Source organism: Solanum lycopersicum, chromosome 7, assembly GCF_036512215.1.
Source record: "Solanum lycopersicum chromosome 7, SLM_r2.1".
Lineage (NCBI taxonomy): Eukaryota > Viridiplantae > Streptophyta > Magnoliopsida > Solanales > Solanaceae > Solanum > Solanum lycopersicum.
The window spans coordinates 62222188-62248203 of NC_090806.1; the positions used below are offsets into that span (position 1 = coordinate 62222188).

The window sequence follows — 26016 nt, forward strand, 5'->3', positions numbered from 1 at the left end:
TTATTATTTTTTTTTACAAAAAGCTGTCTAAGCAATATAATTACTTGGTTGTTTTAGGATGACTTATATTAGGTAGGTGTGTACACATTTAATTTTAACTCTGGATATCTCTTTGATCTTTTCTTTCCTTGAAAGTGAAATATGATAGGTATTGATGTGTACCATTTTGTATATATATCGTTTTCATGAAGCTATTTGTTGTTGAAAGAAAAAAAGAAGATAAAGTTTCTTCTGTTCAAATGATTGGAAATGCTAAAATAAATGAACTAAAACTAAACATAGCACATGAAAAAAAAAATAGAGTACTAAACAAGTAAACCATATCTTATAAGATGGACAAATAAAAGTTGATTTTAATTCACCAAATAATTAAAACGTAACAACATATAATAATAATAGTAATAATACACGATGGCTACATCCAAATCACAAAGAAAACTCATTGTCAAGTTTATAAAAAAAATTACTATTATAAATACATATTTTGAGGAAACGCAAATTAATACGTTAAAGTTTTTGGCAAATAAATAAGGCATTATGCACCAAAATTGGAATAGGAGGTGATTGACATTCTACTCTAACTGAGTGAACTCAACTATCTAATCAATTGTAAGATAACTTGATTGAACTATGTCTAATTTAACTAGAAATGTCATTATATATAGTACTATATTGCTTATTCATTCAAATTCGAATATGAATACTGAAACTCTAAACTCTAAATCCTAAATCAAAGTAGATCGCTGAAGTAATTGAGTAGGAGTCCTATATAAGCGAAAAACTGAATATCACTAATAAGATACCAATAAGTATTATAGACATGAAAAATGTGACAATACTATATGTAATTCCAAAGTCTACACTTGGTAGAGTGTAACGTGTTCTAAATATCAAATTTAATTGAAAGGTTTAATTTCAAAGTTCATCCAGCTTTTTAAAGGCATAATGTTTATGTCGTTCATAAATTTATCTCAACTAACTTAAAAGACAGTAAAAAATTTATTTGATTTTTTCAATATACTTGAAACAAAAGAAAAAGAATTCATTTCAATTCTAAACACCGTTAAATATATATTGATTAAGACTTTTAGAGCAAACAATATAAACATTTGAACTAATGTAGTTGAATTGAAAAAATCAAATAAGGGAAAACAGCTATTGCTCAAAGTCAAATAGATTGAATTTAATTTATTGGTTAAATTTATGTATCTAAACAAGAAAATTCCTTAAAGTAAAATTTTTACAACTTCAGCAGCCTGTAGGCTGTTATTATTTTTTTCCTTTTCCAATGATAATGAGGTTTAAAAATCTCTTGAACTATATACAAATAACAGTTTGCGAGTTTTATACACATAATAAATAAAAGAAATATATGTAAAATGCCAATTTTACAAGTATGTCAACTTCATAAATGAAGAAAATCAATGAAAAAATATCGAAAATAATTATATATCAAAATGAGTAATGTAACTTTATAGATATAAATGTGTAGAAAATACACTTGCTAATGTAATAACATCATCATAATAAACTCAAAAGGTCAAACAATTCAATCTTAACAAAATAAAAGCTTATATAATTTAAATGTGTAATTGATAATTTTGCGATGATTCATATTTTCTTATGCTTACTACCTTGTGGAATCAATGAATTATGGGTGAAATAGTCAAATAAATTAAAGTCTATTTAATTTCCATATGTAATAAGGTGATCACGTTTGTTGAACCAGTAAATACGGAGTTATGTCACATTATTTTGTTGGTTGGAACATGAATGGAAATTATTTTATATTTTATAGGTTCATATTTTAATAATGTTTTAGTGCACTGAAAATGAAGCAAAAATTGGTAGTAGTGAATTTAATATGTTGCCTTTGTATAAGTGGGCTCCAAGCAAACAACAACACTTATCTCCATAAATTAATCATTTAAAATACATTATGGCACCCCACAAACCTTCTCAACATAACGTCACAATAAATCAAAATTTCCACTTTTGTGTTTTTTTACTCCTCTTAAGAAAATAACTTGTTATTTTTATTCTATATTAATTGAATCGGTAAAATAATGTATGCTTATTAAAAAAAATATTTAAGAACATAATTTGAATTATATTATTATTGCCTTTTATGAAATCATAGATATAACTTTATATATAGTGCAATTTATCTCTCAGCAAAAATATCAGACCTTGTAAAAAAAAAAGTAAATATAGAAAAAAATTTAAATATCCATCTTGAACAACGGAAACTCCCCTAAAAATTCACTTAATATAAAATAAAGAGAGTACTAATTAGGAAAAATTTTAAACTTTTATTTTTGTTTGTATTTTAAAATGTAATTTTTTTCATTAAGTATTTACTCTACTAAAGAGTTTGTAATTTTAAAAATATTATTATTAATATTAATTATGTCTTGAAATTTATAAATAAATTTAATGTAATGATTATTAAAAATTCCTGTAGTAGTATCTTTCCTTTATTTCAATTTTTTTAATTAGTTTAGTTTAACATAAAATTTTAAAAATAAAAAGAATTTTTCAAAATTTTTTTTTTTCTTTGGGATGAAAATAGAAATAAAATTAAGAGACATAAATTGAAACGAGAATATAAATAGTTTTTTTCTTGTCTCGCTCTCTCAACTTTGAGGCCACCAAACCTTTTAATTTGAAAAAGCTTTGATTCGCTCAAATATCGATTATATACAAAATGGTGTCTTCTCTTTGCATTTGAATCCTCCTTTTTTCCATTATCCAACGTTCCTTATTTGTCTTCTTCATCTTCTTTCCTCCTCTTTTTCTGTTGTTCTGGATTTTGCCTGCCTTTGTAGCATTTGCTGTTTCGTTTTCAATTTTCTCCATTGTCTTTTTGTGGGGGAACAACTCAAAAAAGATCTGATTTTTCCCCCTTTTATGTACAAATCAGTTTGTATTTTGAAGAATCTGATGCCCCAGAAATGGGATTTTTTCTAAAAACCTCAAATACCCATTTCTATTAAGGCCCTGGATTTTCTCATTTTGTCTGGAAAGTTGACAATTTGTGTTCTTTCATCTATTTTCAGACACCCTTTTGATTAATCTTTGAAACTCTTACAAAAAAAAAAGAAGAAGAGGAAAATGTATGGAACCCAAAATAGAAAAGATTTGGCCTTTGAATACCAATCTCAAATTCAGATTTTGAGGCCAAGTATTCATTCCAGAAGGGCAAATATTACTGTGAAATTCCAAGATCTATATGGGTTTACAGTGGAAGGCAATGTTGATGATGTAAATGTGTTGAATGAGGTCAGGGAGAAGGTTAGGGAACAGGGTAAGGTGTGGTGGGCATTAGAAGCTAGCAAAGGTGTAAATTGGTATTTGCAAACACAAGTTACATCAACCCTTAAAACATCCCTTAAACTCTCTACTTTGGTGAATGCAATTACTCTCAAGAAACTAATTAGGAAAGGAATCCCACCTGTGTTGAGGCCTAAGGTGTGGTTTTCACTATCAGGTGCAGCTAAGAAGAAATCAACCGTCCCGGAAAGTTATTACCAAGACATGACCATGGCTGTTGAGGATAAGGTCACACCTGCAACCAAACAGATTGATCATGTGAGTTTTTTGGTCAAAACATTACCTTGATCCCTTGTTTGATATTTGCTTTGCAGATTAAATTATCCCGGAGTTATAGTGCTGAGATTATAATACTTGGATTAATTTATCCCACCTCAAGTTTGATCTGATGAAATCGGATTCCCGGATTAAGCCCGGGATTATATTTATACCGTCAACCCCAAGATAGTGTAAATTTTATCCAAACCTTAATCCTGGGACATCCCACCTTATCCTGCGTACCAAATGACCCCTTTTGAGAATAGATTTGGTTTATTTCTCTGAATTTGGTGTTATGCTATTTGATATGACCTTTTGGGTGATGAAGGGTGTTTTTGTTTAGCTGATTGCTGTTATATGTTGAGACTTGATGTGTTGATAACCTTTTGGGTGCATTTGAGAGCAGTTTTTGAGTTAATATGTGCTCCAAATGCAAACATTTTCATCTAGTTATAGAGTGAAATTTTAGGTTGTGAAGTATAATAAAGAGTAATTTAGGATGCATTTTTTGGGTGAGTAATATTGTCGGCTGTTATACGTCTGCAACTTTTCTTTCTTCCAAATATTAAATGCCATGGTTTTATGACTTGTGCAAATACTTGATGTGTTGATAACCGTTTTAGGAGATGACTTGTGTACATACTTAATGTGTTGCTAACTGTTTTAGGAGTTGACTTGTATTACAGATTTCAAGGGTTGAGTGCTTTCCTTTGTTGTAGTGTTGAAGGTTGGCTGGCAAATGATCCTTTATAAGTCGAAGAGCATGTCCCATTTGCTATTTCTTTATAGGGCTAATATACTAGGCTCAAACTTGAATAGACATTTCCTATTGGTTAGGGATTGAATGCAGATTGATGAAGTTAAAAGTGCGGACATACTGGAATCCATACCACCCATTGCATTTAAAGAGATGAATCTCTCTACTGATTCATGATAGAGCACCAGTTTGCAGATGAAAGAGGGTCTTCATGATGTTTAATTTTATGTAAAATAAAGCTGAAAAAAACTCTTCTCTTCTACTTATACGAGGAATGTATATCTTGAAATGGAAGACAAGAATCAAGATTATATTAAGTAACTTGTTAACAAGCTTGAAGTGAAATGTATAATTTAAGATACATTTTATTTAAGATTTGGTATTGCCAAATTTGTGATCTGTATGTGTTTTTTACTCGCAGGACCTTCCACGAACCTTTCCTGGTCATCCCTGGTTGGACACTTCTGAGGGTCATGCTGCTCTGAGGCGAGTGCTTGTCGCCTATTCTTTCCGAGATTCTGATGTAGGCTATTGCCAGGTATATCCTTCTTGTATATCACAAAGATAGAATCTTTTATGATCTGCTTTCTTTCATTTACAGAAGCCCATGCTGCCAAGCTTCATAGTTCAGAAATTTAGTTGTGCTTTGTTACATCAACTTATCCATTATTTAGCTAGATTATGCATTTCTTAAGGGATATCAATCGATTCTCTCATGTTATCTTGCAATTGCAAGCTGTGTCCTTGTTTAGAGTTGAATAGGAGTAAGAAGGATAATAAACGAAGGCTACTATGGAAGTGAAACTTGAGGATGAGCAATTTCGGATAAGGATGAAATTTAAGTTGCGTTATCAATATAGTGCAGTTGCGTAGCTCTAAACTAGTCAATCTAATTCCTACCTCCTGCAAGTTTGCACTTATCCTAGACAGTTTTAAAGTCAAAGAAATATTGCTTTTCCCATTTCATATGACAATGCTGTTTAAATGTGAAGTGATATATAGCACGCCTCGGGGAACAAATATTCAAAGACTAATACATTTAGCCTATTAGAACCAGGTGCTCAACCAAATTAATTAAACATTTTCTTACATGTCAAAATATGTGAAGGCATAAAAAGGCCTTAAATGTGTCCAGTTAGAGACAAAGACATAGGAAACAGTAGCAAGAGGTTTCGCTTTTTTCTTCAATAGTAGTTGTTACATCACTAATTTGGCTGAGCTGATTGTTTTGCAGGGATTGAACTATGTTGCAGCATTATTGTTGCTCGTGCTAAAAACTGAAGAAGATGCTTTCTGGATGCTTGCTGTCCTTTTAGAGAATGTCTTGGTTAATGATTGTTATACTAATAACTTGTCTGGATGCCATGTTGAGCAAAGAGTATTCAAGGACCTATTAACCAAAAAATGTCCAAGGTACTTGCTCTTTTGCTTTGTGTAACTATTTTTTTCCACTGATTTTTTTGATTCACGTGGATATCGATTGTTTTCTGAAATTGATGAGGAAAATGCAGGTTAGCAGCTCATTTGGATTCTCTAGAATTTGATGTTTCTCTTGTTTGCACTGAGTGGTTTCTCTGCCTTTTCTCCAAAAGTTTGCCTTCTGAGGTGAGAATTCTCTCTTGCTTTGAGTTTGAAACTCTAAAATGCTTTAAAATAGATCATCCAAACCCATGTGGGAAGTGGAAACCACCTGCTAAGAATCGGTTACTGATTATTCAGAGACAGTTGGATTAGCTGATTGTAAATTGTAAATAGCTGATAAGTTTCAAGTGCTGAAAAACAGTTTCAAGTGCTAAATTGATTTACAAATAAGCAGTTACACATTTGTAAAGTGTGGAAATCGATAATAAGCTGTTGATGTGTTTGGAAAAGATATTTTGAGACTTCTAAGATATATTAAGGATAAAATAGTAAAGCTCAAACTAAAAGTGCTTATAAGCTGAAAAGCCATAAGTTAGGGGTCACCAACTTATGGCTTTTCACTGATTTTAACTTCTAAGTGGTTTGAGTATTTACCAAATGCGTAAATAAGCTAAAAAGTGCTTATAAACTAGTTTGACTAGCTTATAAGCTTAGCCAAACACCCTCTAAATTTGTGTTTGCTAATTCATTTCAGACAACCTTGCGAGTATGGGATGTCCTCTTCTATGAAGGTGCTAAGGTTCTATTTCATGTTGCATTGGCAATTTTCAAGGTACATATTCCTTCTAATTTCTTTTTCATGTATGTGTTTCTACTATTGACTCAGTAGAAGTTAATTTCAAATTTTAAGCAAGTTCTGCAATTTTTAAATAACTGTAGATGAACGAAGAGAAGTTGCTGGTAGCACATCATGTTGGGGATGTAATTAGTATCATACAGAGAAGCACTCATCACCTTTTTGATCCTGACGAGTTGTTAACGGTAATACACTTTTACTAGACTCTATTTTCTCTTATGCTCATGATCCATCTAACTCATTTGACCCTCATGTTGCATAAATGACTTCTTATTCTGAATTAAGAAACTTAATCTTTAGGATAACATGCTGCTGTGTTATGAACTCTACAGCGAATCATATCTTTAATATTCATTCGTTCAGGTTGCATTTGATAAAGTTGGCTCTATGACAACGACTACTATATCAAAACAGAGGAAAAAGCAGGAACCAGCTGTAATGGCAGAGCTTGACCAGAGATCAAGACGGTTAAATTCTGTATTTCCAGATGAAAAACTGTAGTTTTTTACGAGGAAACCTAGTAATTGTAGCATATGTATAATGCATCCGTGGCAGGGCGTGCTGCCCTTGCTAGGAGATCAACGATTTGCTCAAAAAACAATGAGCAAAAACCGCGGCTTGGAGAGGAGTATGCTTGTTTATTAAGTTGTAGGTGTTACAGAAGTGTAAATTTAATCTGAAAATATTGGTGTAATTTAGTTATCTTTTATTCTTTATCCTTCCTCCTGTTATCAAAATCCTGCAAATTTTCATTTTGTTGAGCCAAATTTATAGTAAAAGGAAAGAACATGCAGGTATGGAAAACCCAGTCTTATTAAGTGGCTATAGCTTGTTTGGCCCGGTGGTTAAGATGTTAAGTCACGTTTTTATTAAATAAAAAGTTCTTTCATGAAAAAGCAAAGTCATTTTTTAGAGGCTAAAAGAAAGTCGTTTTTCCTTTGAAATATAATAAAATCTCAGCTTTTCTTTTTCTACGACAATGGATGCTACTACTGCAATTTATGGAACGCTCTTAATACTCCCCGTTTGCTTTTCCTTGTTTGATTTGAATTTCACACAAAATAGAAATTAAATCTTGAGAAATGACTTATTAAACTTTTCTCTTAATATTCCCTCGGTCCATCGAGAAATGATATAGAACTAAATGATTAATTATGAGAGTTAAATAGAGAAAACATAACCGTCATTAAATAAAAAATGAGAAAATTTTGCGGCTAAGCAAATTTATACTATTTAACTATTCATCATAGCTATAGTTTGCTATAATTATCACTCGCGACTAAAGTTATACATTAATTACGTTGGCTGACTTCGAATTTGTATAATTAGTTGTATATGTATAATTAGTCAGGATATACAAATACGTATGTATAATATACAATTATTTAACTTATATACATATACAATTCACCTCTCTCCCACTCTCTGCCCTCTCTCGCTCGCCTCTATCCTCCCTGTCTCAATCTCGCTAGCCTCTCTCCTCCCTCTTCCAATCTCGCTTGCCATATATACAAATGCATATGTATAATATACAACTATATAAATTATATACATATAGAATTCACCTCTCTCCCACTCTCTACCCTCTTTCACTCGCCTCTCTCCTCCCTTTCTCGATCTCGCTCACCTCTCTCAGTCTCTCTCCTCCCACTCTCTATCTCGCTCACCTCTCTCAGTCTCTCTCTTCCCTCTCCAAATCTCTCTTGCCATATATACAAATACATATGTATAATATACAATTATCTAACCAATATAAATATACAATTCACTTATCTCGACTCTTTTTTTCCTCTCTCCTCCATATAATATGTAGTTACAAATTATAATTATCAAATAATAGTTATAAAGAGTAATTAATTATTTTTAACTGGCTATATATAGAAATTTTCTATAAAAATAAGTTTTAAAATAATAGACTAATAAAAGTGAATGTAGCCCGTAAAACTAAGCCCGGCCCAAAAAAAGGCAAAGGGTGACGTCTCTCGATTTTGCCACTGTTTTTCTTGTCAATCCTTTAGCTCTGCAACTGAAAACTTGTTCATTTCTCTAGCTTCCATTTTTCTGCACTCCTCAATCTTTGGAGCTAACGAATTTCTTCAAGATTCAGCAGAATTCAAATACCCAATTCACCCAAAAACTCCATCACACGAACCAAACAAACTTTTCTTTGCACACTTCAGTTAAATTCCTATGTCTGACCTGGATGACATTTTCTTAGATGCCGACGATTTCAAGTCATGTTTACCCTTAAAGAAAGTCCCATACGGCGACGTTTTTGAAGCTTCAAGGGCCGGAGATGTCGACCGTCTCAAATACCTATTGGAGTCTGGTGTTAACGTAAATGCTAGGGACCAATGGGATTCAGTCGCCCTTTATTATGCTTGTCTTGCCGGTCATCTTGATGCTGCCCGAATGTTACTGGAGAGTGGTGCTATATGTTCTGAACATACTTTTGATGGTGACCGTTGCCATTATGCTGCGCTTAATCTTAAGGTGAGGAAACTGTTGAAGGCCTTTGAAGCTCGGCCTCCTCCGCTTGGACCTTTGCAAGGTGCTTTAAGAGATACTTTCTTGGCTTGTTGGGCTAATAAGAAATTTTTCGAACAATCTGAAGGTCAAGTGCCCATATCAGGTATGTGAATATGCATATTGAGCTTGGAAAAAATTGTCTTTGATTATAACTGATATGCCTCAATACTGAATATTTGGGATGATGTATTTTCGTTTTTTTCCGTATACAAGAAGTCGAAGATGCATAGAGATACTATAGGTACTGGAGGAAGGGAGAATGGTCTGACTTTGAGATTGGAGTGTGGATTATTGAGATTCTATGTGAACTAACCATGGCATCTAGGTGAAGAACTTTAGCACTTTGTGTAGGACTTATGACTCATTTAGTTGGGATACAAGCTATCCCGGGGTTAATTATCCCATCTTCAATGTGGGATAAAACTAACACTACAATCTCAGGATAACTAATCCTGAGATTAGTTATTCCACAATTTTATGCCAACCAAACATTCCATAAACTCGTCCTTAACATTAATCCTGGAATAGTTATCCCCTATCCCTCGTGCCAAACGAGCCCTTAATTTCTAAACAATCCTATTTTCCAACTTTAAGCCCTTCTTATATGGAAATAACCTGATTGGTCCTAGGAGCAAGATTCTTTTGTTAGACTTATTAAGAAATTGAATCTTTCTTCTTAAGGAGTGCGTGGTAGTATTAAAAGCATTGGAGTTCTCAATGTGAATATAAAATATCCTGGCATTTAAAATTCTCTATTGAGTTGTCTTAGCACCAGCTGCTTATTTCTTTTAGAAAAATATCCAGTTCAATACATGATAGAAGCAGACTTTGGCTCATAAGTTCATCAATGAGTTGGGATTATAGAAAAAGGGGAAAAAGTTACAGCTGAAAGAGAGAGGTGATGATTAAAAAGCGGGACATCAAAATAATCATCTAAAAATAGCACCAAAGCAAAGATGTTCAGAAGGTATACAGACTTTTTGAACCCTATAATCTAAAGGCAGTTCATTCTGCGAACCCATCAAATTAGCATGACATGCCGATAGTGTTCACTCTACATAGCTCCTTGACCTTCATAGCTTCTGTTATGCTTGTCAGTTGCCAAATAATGCGATACTACAAGAAACCATATGGTTGGTATTGCTTATTTAATTCTCATTTGATACCGTATCCCAATCAAGCTGCAATTTACCTTGTAATGTGAGCGTAGTCAACTAGTCTTGAGCAGTCAAATGATGGAGAATGAACTGTCCCAATTTTTTCCTTCACCCACTTATAAGAAATTCTCAGTGTAGAAAGCTACTTATTACTCCCTATGTCTAATTTATGCTTCATAATTTCTCTTTTAGTATTTTTCCCGAAAAGCATGCCATACTTTATTATTTAGAAATAGTTTAACTTAAACTTTCAGTTTTACCTGGAATGAGAGAATTTAAATTCACACAAATGTATGGCCTGTTTTATACCACAAGTTTCAAAATTCTTTCTTAAGCCCCGTGCCCAGTCAAACACCATCACATAAAATTGGAATGGAGGTTGGTGGGAGTACTTAAAGTCTTCTTACAATGCTGAGAAACCACAATTTACAGGAATTTGGTATCGAATTCGGGATCCTTTCTGCTCAGGAATCTTAGTACATGAAGTACCTAGACTTCCAAAAGTAACTAGAATACAAAAATGAATACAGAGTCTTTTTGTATGACTCCTTGACCAGCTTTTGCGCCATGAATAGTGTAACAAACTTAAATCTCCTCATTTGTTGATGGGATCTGTGCTTTAGTTTTCCACTTTATTACTGTTCCATTCCGGTGTTGAATCTTTAAACACAGAACCTGATCGATCAGTCAGCCTTTTGTGAATGACTTCCGCTCTCACTATAGGCCTTTGAAGCCTTTTGTGTTGTATGAATATATTGCTGGATAGACTGTACTTGATAAAGCTTCCAGTGATAGTGAAGTCATGACTTTTTTTTGAATCTGATTCCATCATTATTGCTTACTGTTTTTTTACATGAGTCAGTAGTTTTTTTCTTGGATTCACTGGATATTCTGTTTCTCAGATTCCTTTAGATTTGGAAACTGTGGCTGTACTAGTACTTTGGTTCTTTAGCTGTATGCATATATCACACTTTCTGATTCTTTGTCCAGATTGTCTTCATGCACTCAAAAATGACATGGTGGTCTGGGATAATTAATAGGTAATTCAGAAAATGGAGGATCCAGCCCCAGCGACTTTCCTCCGGATGTTGTATTCTACGTGCAGGGTAGGCCTATTGAAGCTCACAGAGTAATCTTGACTGCACGGTCGCCTTTCTTCGAACAGAAATTTCAGACTGAGTGGAAGGATAGAAAGGAAGTACGATTCTCTAAGGAAAAGCTCTCTTATCATGCTCTTTATAGCCTCATCCACTTCTTTTATTCCGACAGGCTTGATATAGCAGTAGATGACATGGAAGATCTTGTTAGAATTTGCAAAGTTTGCAAATGCCTGTCACTACAAAAAGTCCTTGAGAAAGAGTTGATTCATCAAAAATATGCCGAATACAAAGCACTAAGGGACGTAGATAACTCCCAAAAGCGGTTCATCTTGCAGGGAATCTCTCTCCCAGAAGAAGACCGTCTTCCAAATGCTTTGCATAAAATTCTTCAAATTGCTCTTGTTAATTCCAACAGCGAACAGAACTTGAATCACGATGTAGATGGTCTTATATGTCTTGTCAGTTCAATGCAGATCAGTGAGTTTGAAGATGATCTTGCAGATGTTTGTGTTAGAGTTGATAAGAAGATCTTTCGTTGCCATCAAGTGATCTTAGCATCAAGGTCTGAATATTTTAAAGCGAGGTTGTCACGCATGAAGGATTTTCTTGAAGGGAGAGATTGTTTACCTGATAATGCACTTCCATGCATTGAGGAACATGATTTGACTGTTGGAGCTTTTAAGAAGATGATAGAGTATATGTAAGTCATCTTTTTCGCATTTCTTTTTTGTTTTTCATTGAAAAGCTTCTTTTTTTTACCTCCCCCCCCCCCCCTTCCCATATAAAATAAACTAATTAATAGATGGAGTTACTCTGCTGTATTTCAGTATGTGTCTGCATCATCAACAACATTTATGTGATTGTACATTTAATTGATCACCAGTATGACTCAGTTACCCCTCCTTAACAAACTCGCTTGGTGTGACTCAAATGACATGTGACTTGGCTTTCAGCTGTGCTTATTTCAGTTGTTTCATCTTGCAACCTCTTGCTAACAAGATCATATTATGTTAAACAGGTATACTGATGGGTTGAAGGACATTGACCCTGATCAAGTATGTTGTTTGAATTTCTAGTCATAGAATAGTTGCCATAATTAGCTGTCTTTTTCTCTTCTGCATTGATTGCTCAGATAGTTTAATTTATGATGCATGTAATCTCTTTACCAGGCTGAAGAAATGTTTGATGCTGCTTCAAGGTACCTGTTGTTTCCCCTTAAACGTGTCGTAGCAGATGCACTGCTGCCACATTTGGAAATGGTTTCTCCTGCTGAGTTGTGCCATTGGCTGGTATTGTCGGACATGTATGTGATATCTGTCTTCTTTAGTCATATTCCTTCTTTATATACCAATATGCCTAAATTGTATTCACATTCCTTTGCAAGTGTATACCAACATCTAGGAAATTTTTTGATCTCTTTGGTTATGGATTATCACCATCTTCTAATCAGTCTGTTTGGATGTTTAAACTTAAAGCTAAAATTCCTATGTGTAAGTTTGACTTTGTGTGAATAGTCCTGTCATTGAACATCTCTTACTATCTATCTAGAAGAGCAAGAGTTTAAATGTAATATGCATCAAGACCTATGAACAACATTATTGTAACTGCTCCCAAACTTGTAAGAGTTAATTTATGGCAAAAAAGGGCATAAATTAAGGTGTCTATCCATTGTATTTTTGCTTAATAAAGCTAAGTTCTTCGGTTTATACTTTTAGGTATGGTGTTATAAAGATTCGGGAGTATTGTCTAGACGCAATGGCATGTAACTTTGAGACGTTTGCGGATACCCAAGAGTTTAGGGCAATGCTTTTGACCCTCCCACCACCATCTGGTGATTCTGCACTTCGTACAACTGCCCCAAGTGCTCCAGGAGCTGAGATGGGCAGCACAGCTGAAGGAAACGTTTTGGATGATCTGCGAGAGAAATGGCTCGAAGCTGAAGCTGCCGAACTCGATGAGAGAGATGAGAGTGCATTGCTTTTTGACAAGCGCCTTGAGATGCTCATGCAAATTGCAGAACAAGAAAGAACTGATGGGCTTGAATGTAATACAAGTAGTGAACAAGAATTTATATGAGTTTTGTTATTTCTTTTATTTTTTGAATCTTATAAATGTACTATTTTGTTCATGTAGCAAAGCTAATCCTTAAGAGGAAAATAAAAATGATCTTATATGTGAAGTTCTTGTTACACTTTTGGCAGTTAGAACAGTTTTTTCTTCTTCTTTTTCTTCACATTATTTTAACTTACTGGCTTGGTCTTTTGATTCTACTAGTATATGGACACGAGCGTTGCACGTTTAATTCATACGATGAATATGAATTATTAAAAAATCACATAATTTTTTGAAAAATAATATTTGAGTTACAATAAAAATATGAAAAGTAAAATGACAAACATTTTGTGTATAAACTTATTAATAAAAGGGCAATGCACAATTTAATTTTTAAAAAAATGTTTGTAGTGTATAACTACCTTGAAGATTTTTTTTGCATTTAGTCCTCCCTTTATTATAATTTGATATAGAAATTTTATATTTGTTTTAAAAGATAAAATATTGATGCAAAAACAAACATGGAGGCACATTATTTTATAATTAACTTCCTTAAAAAAAAATTGTCTCATAGAATAGAGTAAAAATATTGAAATTCTTCCTTAAAATGTCTCTCTTGTCTCATAGATAGAGTAAAAATGTTGAAATTAAATTAATATTTACACAGGATATACGTTTCAAGAAGATAAAATGTTTGACATTAATTAGTAAAAGCTGAAATTCTCTTCTCATTAAGTAGAATGCAATTAAGTAATTCAAATTTATAAATAAGAAACTTATTTGAAGGTATTTAAATTATGTAATTGTACAAATAAAATATTAATATTTAATTAAATAATCAAATTTTAATGTAATGGAGAGTCAAAATGACAATATAGTATTCTTAGAATTAAAAGTTTCTTAAAATATATTTTATGTTTTTTTGGTTAAAAAATTAATAGGAGCAATATTTGATCAAAGGATAAAAGATCTTCTAACATCTTAAGCATTTTGGTGTATCATTTTTTTTTTACTTTGGGATTTGAATCTCATGATAGTTTTAATGAAAATTGTCTAAAAATTATAGAATTTATCCACAAGCACATGTAAGAATGATTCTTTACAAATATTTAAAATTTAAGATGCAAAAATGTAATTATTGATAATTTGAAATTAGAATATTTTGTAGGCATTAATTGTTTTATATGCCTTATACACTATTTTTATGATTGTATTTGTCTCATTTTCTAAAGTAAAAAAATACACCCATCAATCAAATATATTCTTAAAACAAAATTACAAATACAAAGAAAATGTATCATATGTAAGAGTTAGTTTAGCACAAGACTACCGGCGAAAAATAGAAAAATTCTGAGACAATCTTTTCCCTGTTTTTTGTTGATAATGCAAATCGAAACAAAGTTATAGTAATAAATATTCAACTTTTGACCATAAAAAAAAGTTAAAATCTTTGGAAGACAAGTTAATGGAAGTGATATTCAACTACATAAATGGAGTGGTCTTATCATAGTTCTGATCTCGACAAATAAGTAAAAAAACAAATAGATCAAGCTTCGATATTCTAGTAATTAAAGTGTTATTTATCCCTATAATCACATTACACCTTGTATTCTTGACACAAATCCTCTTGCCTTTTTCTTCACTTGGTTAAACCTTCTCTAGTCTTCCACACACAAAAATTGTATCATATAAATCTTTCTATGAAAATAATGTTAAAAGATTTGTATTTATAGGAAAAAATATACCTTTGAAATATGAAGATTCACTGACAAAGTTGAAAGATCAAGTGTTACAAAAATTAAAGACAAATATTAATTAAGAACACAAATTAATTTAGAAGATAAACCATATACATGTATCTATTTAAAGGGATAAAAAAAATTCTATTTAATTTACTCACATGTATACCAACTAAAAATACCATAGAAATTCTACTATTTACTGTTTAATTAATGATATATTTAATAACATTTGAATTTAGTATAGGGGCCAAATGGTAATTCAACCTTTTACTTTGGAGCTTCTCACTTATGTGTGTGTGTGTGTGATGTTTTATAACTTTTTTTAACTAACATAGAGATAAAATTGTAATTCAACTTTCATAATGCATAATACAAACAATCAAAATTTATTGAATCCCGAAATAAATGTTAAATGAAAAAATAATATTTTAAATAATTTCAAAAAAATAAATTAAATTAGATATTTTAATTATGAATTATTCTAAAGAAGTGCAAAAGTCATTAACATTTTTATTAAAATAATGTAATTTAATATTTAAATTAAATGGTTAAATATTTTTATAACATTTTAATTTATAATAAAGATAATTTATATAGATAGATAGATAGATAGATAGTCGGGGCAAAATCGTTATTCAACTTTTAACTTTTTTTTGTCCCATTTATAGTAATATATGATATATGATATGATATGATCCATCATTTAAAAAAGAACAATCATATTACTATATACAAGAGTGGTGAGAGGACGACCAAGGTATACTTGTCATTTTACATTAATAACAAATGAACAAATTTCATTTCCAAAAGAAGAAGGGCAAATATGTAATTTCACATTTAAAAAGGACAAATTTTAATTTCAATAGTAAGATTTTATAGATCCATTCCTCTTCCACCTTTGCAGAACATCGGTCTTTATTCAAACAAAAAAGTTCAATTCATTCCTAGCACAAAGACTTACTCAAACATGATTCTAAAGCATAATTTCTTCCAACTCTCTTCTTTCAACAACCATTAATCGATTTGCAATTCAAAACTTCAGGTATGTTTTCTTTCATTGGTAAAAAATGGTCTCAAACCCATTTGCGATTTTAAGATAGATTTCTGTAGATATGCAAGTCAAGAGTGTAGAATACTCGAGAATGTAGCTAGTTTAGTAGAAGTATCGTTAAAGTTCTAGATTTTTGACTTTTCTGCTTTATATTTTTTCCAGTTTCATCAGCTTCAAATATAATATGTACCTTCTAAGAGAAAAGATGAGGTAGGAATGATGTGTGCTTAATTTAAGGCGTTTCTTGATTCTACTAGAGTATTCTAGAGAACGACAGGCAAACCAACAGGCATTTTCTTCAGTACTAGCTCTCAAGGAGGTGGCGAAGACACTACCACGTTAGTTCCTTCTTTGAATTCAATGTGCGATTTAAAATAAGCTATATATTCTTATATATGAATACAAATGATTTTAGTAAAATTAAATAGCTATTGATCTGCAGATATGAAACCCATCTTAAGATAAAAATTATTGATAAAATTTTTTATATCAACAAACTTCTTGCTTCAATGAGTTTTATAAAATTAAATGTTTATTGATCTGCAGATATGAAACACATTTTAAGAGAAAAATTGTTCATAAAATTTTTTATATCTACAAACTTCTTGCTTGATCTTCTTGAACTGAATTTTAATTTCTGATATGTTCTTTCATTTTGTCTGAATCTCAAAATCTCTAACAAAAGAAATTTGAATAATAATTTTAAGTATAATTATTATAATAAATAAATAAATATGAAACATAGAGATGTATATGTACAAGAAATGTTTATAATTTTTTTTCTTTCTAGATTAATATTTAAATTAAAAGAAAAAAGATAGGGGAAGTGGTTAATAATTATATGAGATGGACTACAACAGTAAAAGGGATACATGTCTTAAAGAAAATATACATTGTTTTACACAATTACAAATGGAGTGGTGTAGGCTCCTGCTTTTTAGGCTTTTAGCAGTGGTGTAGACTACTATTTTTATTTTTCAGGCTTTTAGCAAAGATTGTTTCTCCTTTTTTTATTTTATATATATCTTAAGATTTTTTTAAATTGAATTTTAATTTCTGATATATCCATTCATTTTGCCTGAATCTCAAAATCTCTAACGAAAAACAATATGAATAATAATTTATAATTATAATTATTATAATTAATAAATAAATAAATATGAAACATAGAGATGTATATGTACAAGAAGTGTTTATAATTTTTTTTCTTTCTGAATTAATATTTAAATTTAAAATTAAAAAAAGGGAAGATAGAGGAAGTGGTTATAATAATTATATGAGATAGAATACATCAGTAAAAGGAAGACGTGTCATAAAGAAAATATATATTGCTTTACACAATAACAAATGGAGTGGTGTAGGCTCCTGCCAGCTTTCATTTTTAGGCTTTTAGCAATGGTGTAGGCTACTGTTATCATTTTTAGGCTTTTAGCAAGACTGTTCTTTCTTTTTTTTATTTTATATATAATTTTATTATTATTATTATTTTATTATAAGGGGATTCAATATTTACCTACCCATTATTTTTTTATCACGTGGTTGAATATTTAACACATAATGAAATATCTTCTATGGTGAGAAGAGAAAAGAAAAATGAAGAGTTATTTAAAGGTTGGATGAAAATACATCGATGATGATCCAGAAGATCCAAGCGTGATAGATGCATTTGTTTTTATCAAATTTTATACGGTATGTAAATATATGTAATTAGTATTCTCACATATAGAAATGTTAAACTACGTAAGTATCTCACTTCAACATTCAGTAGTATGATATTCACGTGAATATATTATGAACAAATTTGGCAGCTAAAATATGTTCGAATTACTAATTTTTCTCATTGAAATATTAATTTTGTTTGTTTAATATGCAACACATTAAATTTAGGTCCATTATAAATACCTATAATGCTCCCAACTACAGCATTAGCTGAAAGCATGTCTACAAGCACGGAGCAGTATTATGCATATAGATTCAGCAACTCCTAAATGTTAGTTCCTAATTTGTTAACATTCAACTACTCTTGATGTTCAGTTTCTTCATACTGTCAATTTGCTTAATAAACAGTGCATTTGTTTTGTGAACAAAATGCTATTTAACCATGTAATGTTGTAAAGTATGCTAATAGTTCAATACAAAACAGTCATCTAATGTTGTGAAGTATGGTAATAGTCCAATACAAAACAGTCAAGCAGAGCTGATACCTGCACTTTGATATATAGTGTCCTTAATTCAAAGACGAAATTATCATTTTTATATCTTATTGTTTCAAATCAAAATGTACAAGGGAAGTGACCACAATGTTTTATGGCTAACATGTATTCGTATGTATAAAAGTAATTCCCAATTGAAGTTTTAGTATTGAAGGGGATTTTCACCTTGCTTAAGAAATCTTGGTGAAATGGTAAATCAAATAAAAGTAAATGACGAGACTCAACTGATAACGTATTATAAAATAAAGCATGTGTCGTAAAATAAAATAATAACAAATGTATAAAATATTAAACGTTGAGCCCATGCTTAGCACGGACAACGGTCATCTAGTATTATTATAAGTGGGAAACTCAAATATTCAAAGTTGGATTACCATTTTGCCCTTTCACTAAATAAAAATAAAATTAATTAATTTATTAAATACTAATATTTTAATTACATAATGATGGAATATGAAGTTCAACAACTTCACTTTAATAATAAATGAGTCTTCCAATTTAGTGACTCTTTGAATTTTGAAACCAAAATAGATTTTATGTATTATGATTCAATGTGCTCTATTAGTTTGATATGTGAAAAGACAACTAAATATCAGTAAATTATTTCTGATATCATCATATTCATGTATTTTCCATCATCTACTGGTCTCTTTTCTTCTTCCTAGATAATGATACAGATACATATCGTCAAAAACTAACCAAAAAAAAAAAACAGATAGCTTCATTATGAAATTAAAGGGAGAAGTTTTCTTACAATATAGTTCAAGTGTTAAGTTTAGTAGTATAAGATACGACATATATATTTCTTTGGAACTTTTTTATGTTAGCTTATGACTTAAGTTTTTCTTTTTCATTTTGGAGTTGAGGTATGATTGTCCAAAATAAACTTAGTATGCAACTCATCTTTTATATAATTATGTATCGTTTGACATTTTTCTAAAATTTAGTTCATCGATTTTTTGGAGTTAAAGTATGGTTATACAAAATAAATTTGATAGGCAAAGATTATTGTGTGTTGTCTTTTCCTTCTATGTTTATTTTTTATATTTTCTCTCTATCATTCTTCTTTAATTTATTTTTCTATGAAAAGATTATATTATCGTAACACTTTTTTGAGATTGTTGCATTTTTGTACTAATCATTACACACGTCTTCATAAAATTTCAATCATTCTAACGAATTTATTAAAAAAAAGATGGAATACACGTGCAAGGCACGTGTCCAGAAACTAGTATAAATATAACTAGTAGGATACTGCTTCAAGAAATGATGAGGCAAAGTATCCTGCAGGTTTTCATTCAAATCTCATATCAGTTTCATGAAGAAAACAAGATAGCTGTCTATTTGAAACCCCTGGTAATCTATAAGTCCAGAGAACCTAAACATTCTTTAAAAATATACAAGTTACTTTTTTTTCTTGCCTTGTACCACCCTAACCACTTTGTGGCGATAAAGAAGCGCGACTAACGAATTTTTAGTTAATTAACATATTGACCAACTATATGAGATTTGTCCTCTTCAAAACAAGAGTTGAGGATCAAATCAGAAGAAGCATTCCCACCAATCCATCAGTGACAATACGAACGATATTATCTATACTTATTTTCATGAATATCTCTATCTGTCTTGTTGCTGCTCCTCTTCTGTGACTTAGGAAGAAGCATTCTCACCATCATTGGGTGCAGCCGGAGATTCATCAGAAGCAGCAATGTCTTCTTCAGGGATGGTCTCTGGAGTATCAGCTTTATGTTGCAAGCTCCAATACATGATGCTTGCTGTGAGAGTAAGGATCATCTTCTGGTTTACCTGTTTGGCAAAGTCAGTTTAAGACTCGAGGATAAGATTTCATAAATAAGATTGTCAGGATGCAAACATCATGAAGTTTTATGGTCAGTAGTCATGAACAAGGAAATTGCTACTAGCTATGAAGCAAAGATACATTTTGGTGCTATTACATGAAGCAGAACACTAATGGTACAGCTAAATTAGCTTTTATGGTGTTCATTGGAAGTTTTTTCTGAATGAATCGGGACTGCAGCATGTAAAACTTTTAGTCTGCGCGATATGGCATGTCTAAATATATAACAACACTCTAGTATGGTGTACAAAATGCGGGCACAAAAAAGCATGTTACCTCTATTATATCCTCTGGCAATAAGAAGATGGAGCATCCAAGTTTCCGTGCAACACTGATTGTGTAAGTTGCATTAAGCTTCTTATCCTCGTCTGCAGTTGCATTCAGAATCATCAGTATTTTTCATGATACCCAAAGAAACAAGTTTAATCAAAGTCATGTAGAGAAGAAAATCTTTTCTTCCAAGTTGTCAATTTCTCATATGATCACTCAATCAATTGTTATTATCTCAGGAAGTCACCTTTCTTCTTAATTCCAAGTTTCTTCAACAAAGAAAATGGCTTCCCGAGATAATAACTATTAGTTGAGTGATCATCTAAGTAATCTAAATCTTCTGTATTTACATGTATAAATGAATTGTTACATTATAAGTCTATACCTGTTTCCCCCTTGGTTACAACGCTCCAATTCACGACCCTTGGCTCCACTGCACTAAGAAGGTCTAGGAAAAACATCCCATTTGATAGACTTTTGTCCTAACAGAACAAAACAAAGAACTCAGATACCGTGAAACAGAAACCCGATATATCAAAGTTGAAGTTTTTTTAATCACCTTGAAGCTATCTATTTGAGATTTTCTGCCTGCACTCTTCACTTTTTTGTTTGCCCAATTTAGGATGTCAGCATCTGTTATTTCCTTTCCTTGGGCATGAAACCTCAAGTTTTTTAACAGTTGCAGCATTGTGAACCTCATTAGCTGCCACAAAAAGGCTGAGAAAAGAAAACGAAACTTTTACTTCTCTAACGATAGAACAATTTATAACAACTAAATCATACCTAAAGTCACATCGCCAAATGTTTGCTATATCCATCATATTCACCATAAAGAATTGACTTTGCACGTTAACAACGTAAATCTCTTCAGACTTTTTGGCATGAAAATGAAGAAATAATGCCAAAATGGAGATTCAACAGAGAGTATCAATACCTAATATGAGCTTCTTGTTTCCTTGTACAATATCGTTTCCAGCTACATTCACAAGGGAGAAATTTAGTTCTTTTCCAATCCGTATGACTTGGTTGCAGTTCTCAACTTTTCTAAAAGGCATCTTAATTGGGGGTTTTGTTGCCTGCTTCCAGTTGACTGATCCAGGTGCAATTTTATCGAGTACCTCGAGAAGCACCCATCTGTATCTCAAGAGGATTATCATTAACTCGTGTTTATAATGTCTAAATAATGTTGAACAAAGAAGCAATGTACCCACCCAGTCCGGACACTGTCAAATAGATTATTTATGTAGGTATCAGTTCCAAGGCTGTTAATCCACAACCGGAAGCATCTTTCTTCTCGAGATGTTTGATCATCATCTTCCATCATCTCAGCAAAAGATATTTTCTTGGTGTCCACTGACAATCCATTCCTAGACATGAAAAAGGGAACTCTTTAGTAGACGAAAAAGTACATTGTGAACTCCACATATCATAAGCATAAACTCCTTAATAGATTATCTTACTATTCATTCAAAATCATTACTTGAATAGTAGACGAGGGTTCATACAATCAATTAGTTAATCTTTTACCAAATGATATCAAATCAGTTACAAGTGGAAACATCGACTGCTGAAAGAAGCAGCAGCTTACACGTTGGTTATTAGCATTCTAGTCGCGATATCTCTCAATCAAAGACAAAGATTATTGAAGAATGCTGATCTTAAACAAAACTAAGTTAACCTTGAGAGTTGGCTTAATTCAGGTCACCTTTCAGCTTGAGGATTTTTGGTCTATAATATTTGCTATGAAATTGAATTATAACTTAACGAACAAGAAAATGAAAGTAGGTAATTGGTCTACGTGTTAATCTGACCTGTGTTGGAATATTTGTGCAACAAATGCAAGATTTAAGTTTGGGGATCCCTCAACAATATCCTGTGGAGTAACATATCTTTTGCAATCGAGTTTCTCTGCTTGCTCAATAATCAAATTTGCTCTTTCAGTTGGATCTTTAGTATCTAGTGTGTTGGTTGTACCATGCTCAGGTGCAAGAGCATTGAGTAAATGAGCATAGGCCTCTCCGTCCTGCAGCGAACAGAGATTAAACATCAGAAGTAAAGTGCAGACTAATTAAATTTTCCTGCTTTGTATGTCTACTTCGTCTCAAACTAGAATCAGGAGCGGATGATAGACAGATAGAGATGGACATAACACGATAACCAGTTTACTAAGCCTCGTTTCACCTGAGCTTTGTGTGTTATGACAAATTCAAGTTGTTAATCCTTACAAATATAGTGCTACCAATTCCTGAAAAGGTCATTTGATATTGAACTTGTAACACTATCTCACCTTTAAATCAGACGAAAAATTATTGACTTGCTTCGTATAGCCTGCCTTCTTTAGATGGAAGTTCATCCATTTCAATAAAACCTTTTCTGGAGATAAACCTATGAGCTCCTCCACATCCTGCAAATTTTACTACTGTTATTTTCCCTATCAAGGTGCATTAGAACTTCTACAAGTATTACTCCGCGGTAGCCAAAAACAGGAGAAACCAATCAACTATTAGCAAACCTTGCTGTCCTCCACCAGTTCCACAAGTTGCGGAGTTTTCTTCAAATTGAGATCAGCTAATAGTTGTATCTGTTTTTTTTTTTCAAAACAAGAAGATCAGATATGATATGAGTAACATTTCCAGCTGCACGACGAACATATGGAACAAGTATAGTAGTAGAAAAATACCTTGATAATTTGAGAAATCAGCCCAACAACCAGATGAGGCTAAGAGAATGAAAAACATAAGAAACTTCAGCAGCTATAATACTGATGATTAAGTAATTCATATATAGGAGATATTACTTACTCTTGCTTCGACTAAATCCTGTGTGCCAATATTGACGACTGTGCAACCGATTGCTTTTGCAGAATTGAGGCAAAGAGTGTGATTCTCATTTGTCTCCCATGGATTAAGAACCTTTTTCGTATTGATAGCACGCTCATCTATAGTACCAGGGACGGCAACATTGATAAGCTTACTGCATTACATGATTTAGTTAATGACCCAACAAACATGCAAGCAATCAAATGATTAAGTGAAACAAGAATCTCTCGGATAAAATCATCCTGTTTATCCTAATAATTCACTCTGTTTCAATTTGTTTGTCTTACTTTCCTTTTCCAGTACATTTCAAAAGAGAATGTCTCTTGCCTTTTTTGGAAACTCTTTGCTTTCTAACTTTCCATGTTTAAAACGACAAGATTAAATGACATTTTGGTACATTCTACATAGCTTTAGTTAAAAACAAAAAGATTCAAAAGTTTCTCTTTATTTCTTAAACTCCGTATCCAGTCAAACTAAGATACTTAAATTGGGACAGAGGGAGTAACACTTACCACAGAACAACGCCACCTTTCACGAGTTCAAAGAGTGCATTGCCAGATGGATCTATAGGAAGAAAATCCTTCAAAAACTTGTCTTCTCTGAGAAAGTTATTGATGTGTGCAACATATGATGTCTTTTCTGATTCACTAATATTGTGACGAATTGTAGTTGTTCTGGCCTTGAGGAAAGAGGACGACGTTTTTAATTTTGTATTCCCCAATTTAGCAGTTGCTCGTCCTTGTAAATCTAGATATAACTAGCCAGCCAGAAACAAACCACACTTTAGTTAACACAGGGAACTTATGACACGACAACAACAACAACAACAACTGACTATGTATAGTCCCACAAGTGGAGTCTGGAAATGGTAGAGTTTACGCAAACCTTACCCTTACCTTGGCAAGTAGAGAGGTTGTTCCCGATAGACAGAACTTATGACACATACATAAGAAATAAAGATAAGAAAGTAACAGGATAACCAGTAAAGGTATGAGAGAATTCCAGCTTAAGGCAGGTTGATAAGTTCAGTGGTTTCACTCATCACAGCAATAACGATATGACGAATATGAAAGCCAAACATGTAAAGAGTAAATTAGACAACCACAAACTTTATGACATTTGGAATTTCTGTATAAAAGCCAGAGTTGTAGTTCATTTGTTTTGAATCCCAAACATAAATACTGGTCAATAAAACTAAGATAACAGGGAAATAAACAAAAGCACGACGAAAATGTGTGGCACTCACCCGAAGAAAGGATTCAAAATCAATCTCTTGAGTCGCATCAGTAGCTGACTCGCTTAATATGCGGCTAATGTCATCTGCAGAGAGAATATCCTTCAAGGCCTTAAGCTTGCACATAACAGGTGGTAGATTGCCCAGTGTGGCCTTCCCAGATTCATTCGATGCAGAAACAAACTGTAACCAAATTTCAGCTTAACAACAAGAAGAAAATTTTCCAGGACAACAAAAAGTATCAACAAACTCAATTAACAACTTGTGTGGATGGTTGTTGTTACACATTGTATTGTATTGTATTGTATTGTTACTTTAAATACCATGTTCGCTTTGATTGTTACTTTAAGTATTTATCGTATTGTATCGTTAAATCCATTGTTATGTAACGACAAGATTGGTGTGATAGCATTGTTACCATTTTCTAACCCTATTTCACCCTTTCTATTTTGACTGTAGTGTCCCGACCAGCTTGTGCACACCTTGACTAATTCAACCAGATACCTTTCACCAGCAACAAATACAGAAATCCATTGTTATGTAACCACAAGTTTGGTGTGACAGCATTGTTACCATTTTCTAATCCTATTTCACCATACTTTTTTTGATACCTATGGTGTATCTGCACGTACCTCGACTAATTTCACGAGATACCTGCTACTTTCACCCTTTATCCACCATCTTTTTATAACAAATCCATCCCCGCCCGTGCCTTATTTATTCTTTATAATTGTAAGTTTATTCGACCATATTACTAGTAAGTTGCATTAAAAATTGACAAAAAAAAATGATATCATCTAAATAATGTCAGTATTCATCAAAACAATACAATACAATACAATACGTTATGAAACGAATATTAGACATACATTGGAATGAAGGCCACGGAGTTCGACTTGTGTGAATTGGCTATGAAGCCATTGATCAGAAACAACAACACCAACAAAACCAGACATTCTCCTTAAAATTGCAAATCAATTCACAAAATCAATGCCAAATGATTTTATTAATAAATTGAGATTATAGAACCATAGAAATTTGCAAAGAATAAATGAAATTAGAGGTGCATTTTATGTAGTGTGATGATCACATGATACATGATCATTATTTAGTTAGAAGATTTGTGGGCATTTGATAAATAAAGTAAATGTTTTAGGGAAAGAAAATGGACAAATCTTGGTTCCCAGTAGGAAAATGGAAGGAGAAAAATTCGTTTTACCTACCGGACCCGCGAAATATAAGGGGACTATAGACTATACAAATAATCAAAACAAAAAACTTCCTTTTTAAAAAAAATAATATAACCAAAAAAAGCCTAAATACCTCGAAGTATTAGAAATAGTACAAAATTACACTTTCATCCACCTATTGGCTCCAAAATGACCATCTTATATACCTATTAACTCCAATATACTTCTCATCCAC

The 26016-nt window shown here is 32.2% G+C and overlaps 3 protein-coding genes and 1 long non-coding RNA gene across 4 annotated transcripts; 3 read left to right on the plus strand and 1 right to left on the minus strand.

Moving 5' to 3' along the window:
• The first annotated feature begins 2596 nt into the window (after positions 1–2596).
• Positions 2597–7303, plus strand: LOC101263918 (uncharacterized). Its single transcript, XM_004243453.5, has 7 exons — positions 2597–3591; positions 4770–4886; positions 5583–5761; positions 5860–5953; positions 6465–6542; positions 6650–6751; positions 6930–7303. Exons 1-7 carry the CDS (start codon positions 3115–3117, stop codon positions 7065–7067), a joined length of 1185 nt encoding a protein of 394 aa, XP_004243501.1. The 5' UTR covers positions 2597–3114; the 3' UTR covers positions 7068–7303.
• A 1213-nt stretch (positions 7304–8516) lies between these two features.
• LOC101263622 (BTB/POZ domain-containing protein At2g04740) lies at positions 8517–13531 on the plus strand. The gene is made up of 5 exons (XM_004243452.5): positions 8517–9198; positions 11293–12052; positions 12371–12407; positions 12522–12655; positions 13068–13531. Exons 1-5 carry the CDS (start codon positions 8757–8759, stop codon positions 13426–13428), a joined length of 1734 nt encoding a protein of 577 aa, XP_004243500.2. The 5' UTR covers positions 8517–8756; the 3' UTR covers positions 13429–13531.
• A 2385-nt stretch (positions 13532–15916) lies between these two features.
• On the plus strand, positions 15917–18028 carry LOC112941792 (uncharacterized). The gene is made up of 2 exons (XR_003247361.2): positions 15917–16188; positions 16360–18028. It is a non-coding gene; the product is annotated as an uncharacterized lncRNA (long non-coding RNA).
• Positions 18029–19644: 1616 nt separating this feature from the next.
• On the minus strand, positions 19645–25720 carry LOC101258169 (fimbrin-5). Its single transcript, XM_004243812.5, has 14 exons — positions 25461–25720; positions 24604–24774; positions 23870–24114; positions 23340–23511; positions 23219–23257; positions 23051–23119; positions 22826–22942; positions 22350–22561; positions 21750–21905; positions 21473–21672; positions 21098–21255; positions 20924–21020; positions 20545–20636; positions 19645–20216 (listed from the first exon to the last, which is right to left on the minus strand). Exons 1-14 carry the CDS (start codon positions 25545–25547, stop codon positions 20061–20063), a joined length of 1971 nt encoding a protein of 656 aa, XP_004243860.1. The 5' UTR covers positions 25548–25720; the 3' UTR covers positions 19645–20060.
• Positions 25721–26016: the final 296 nt, after the last annotated feature.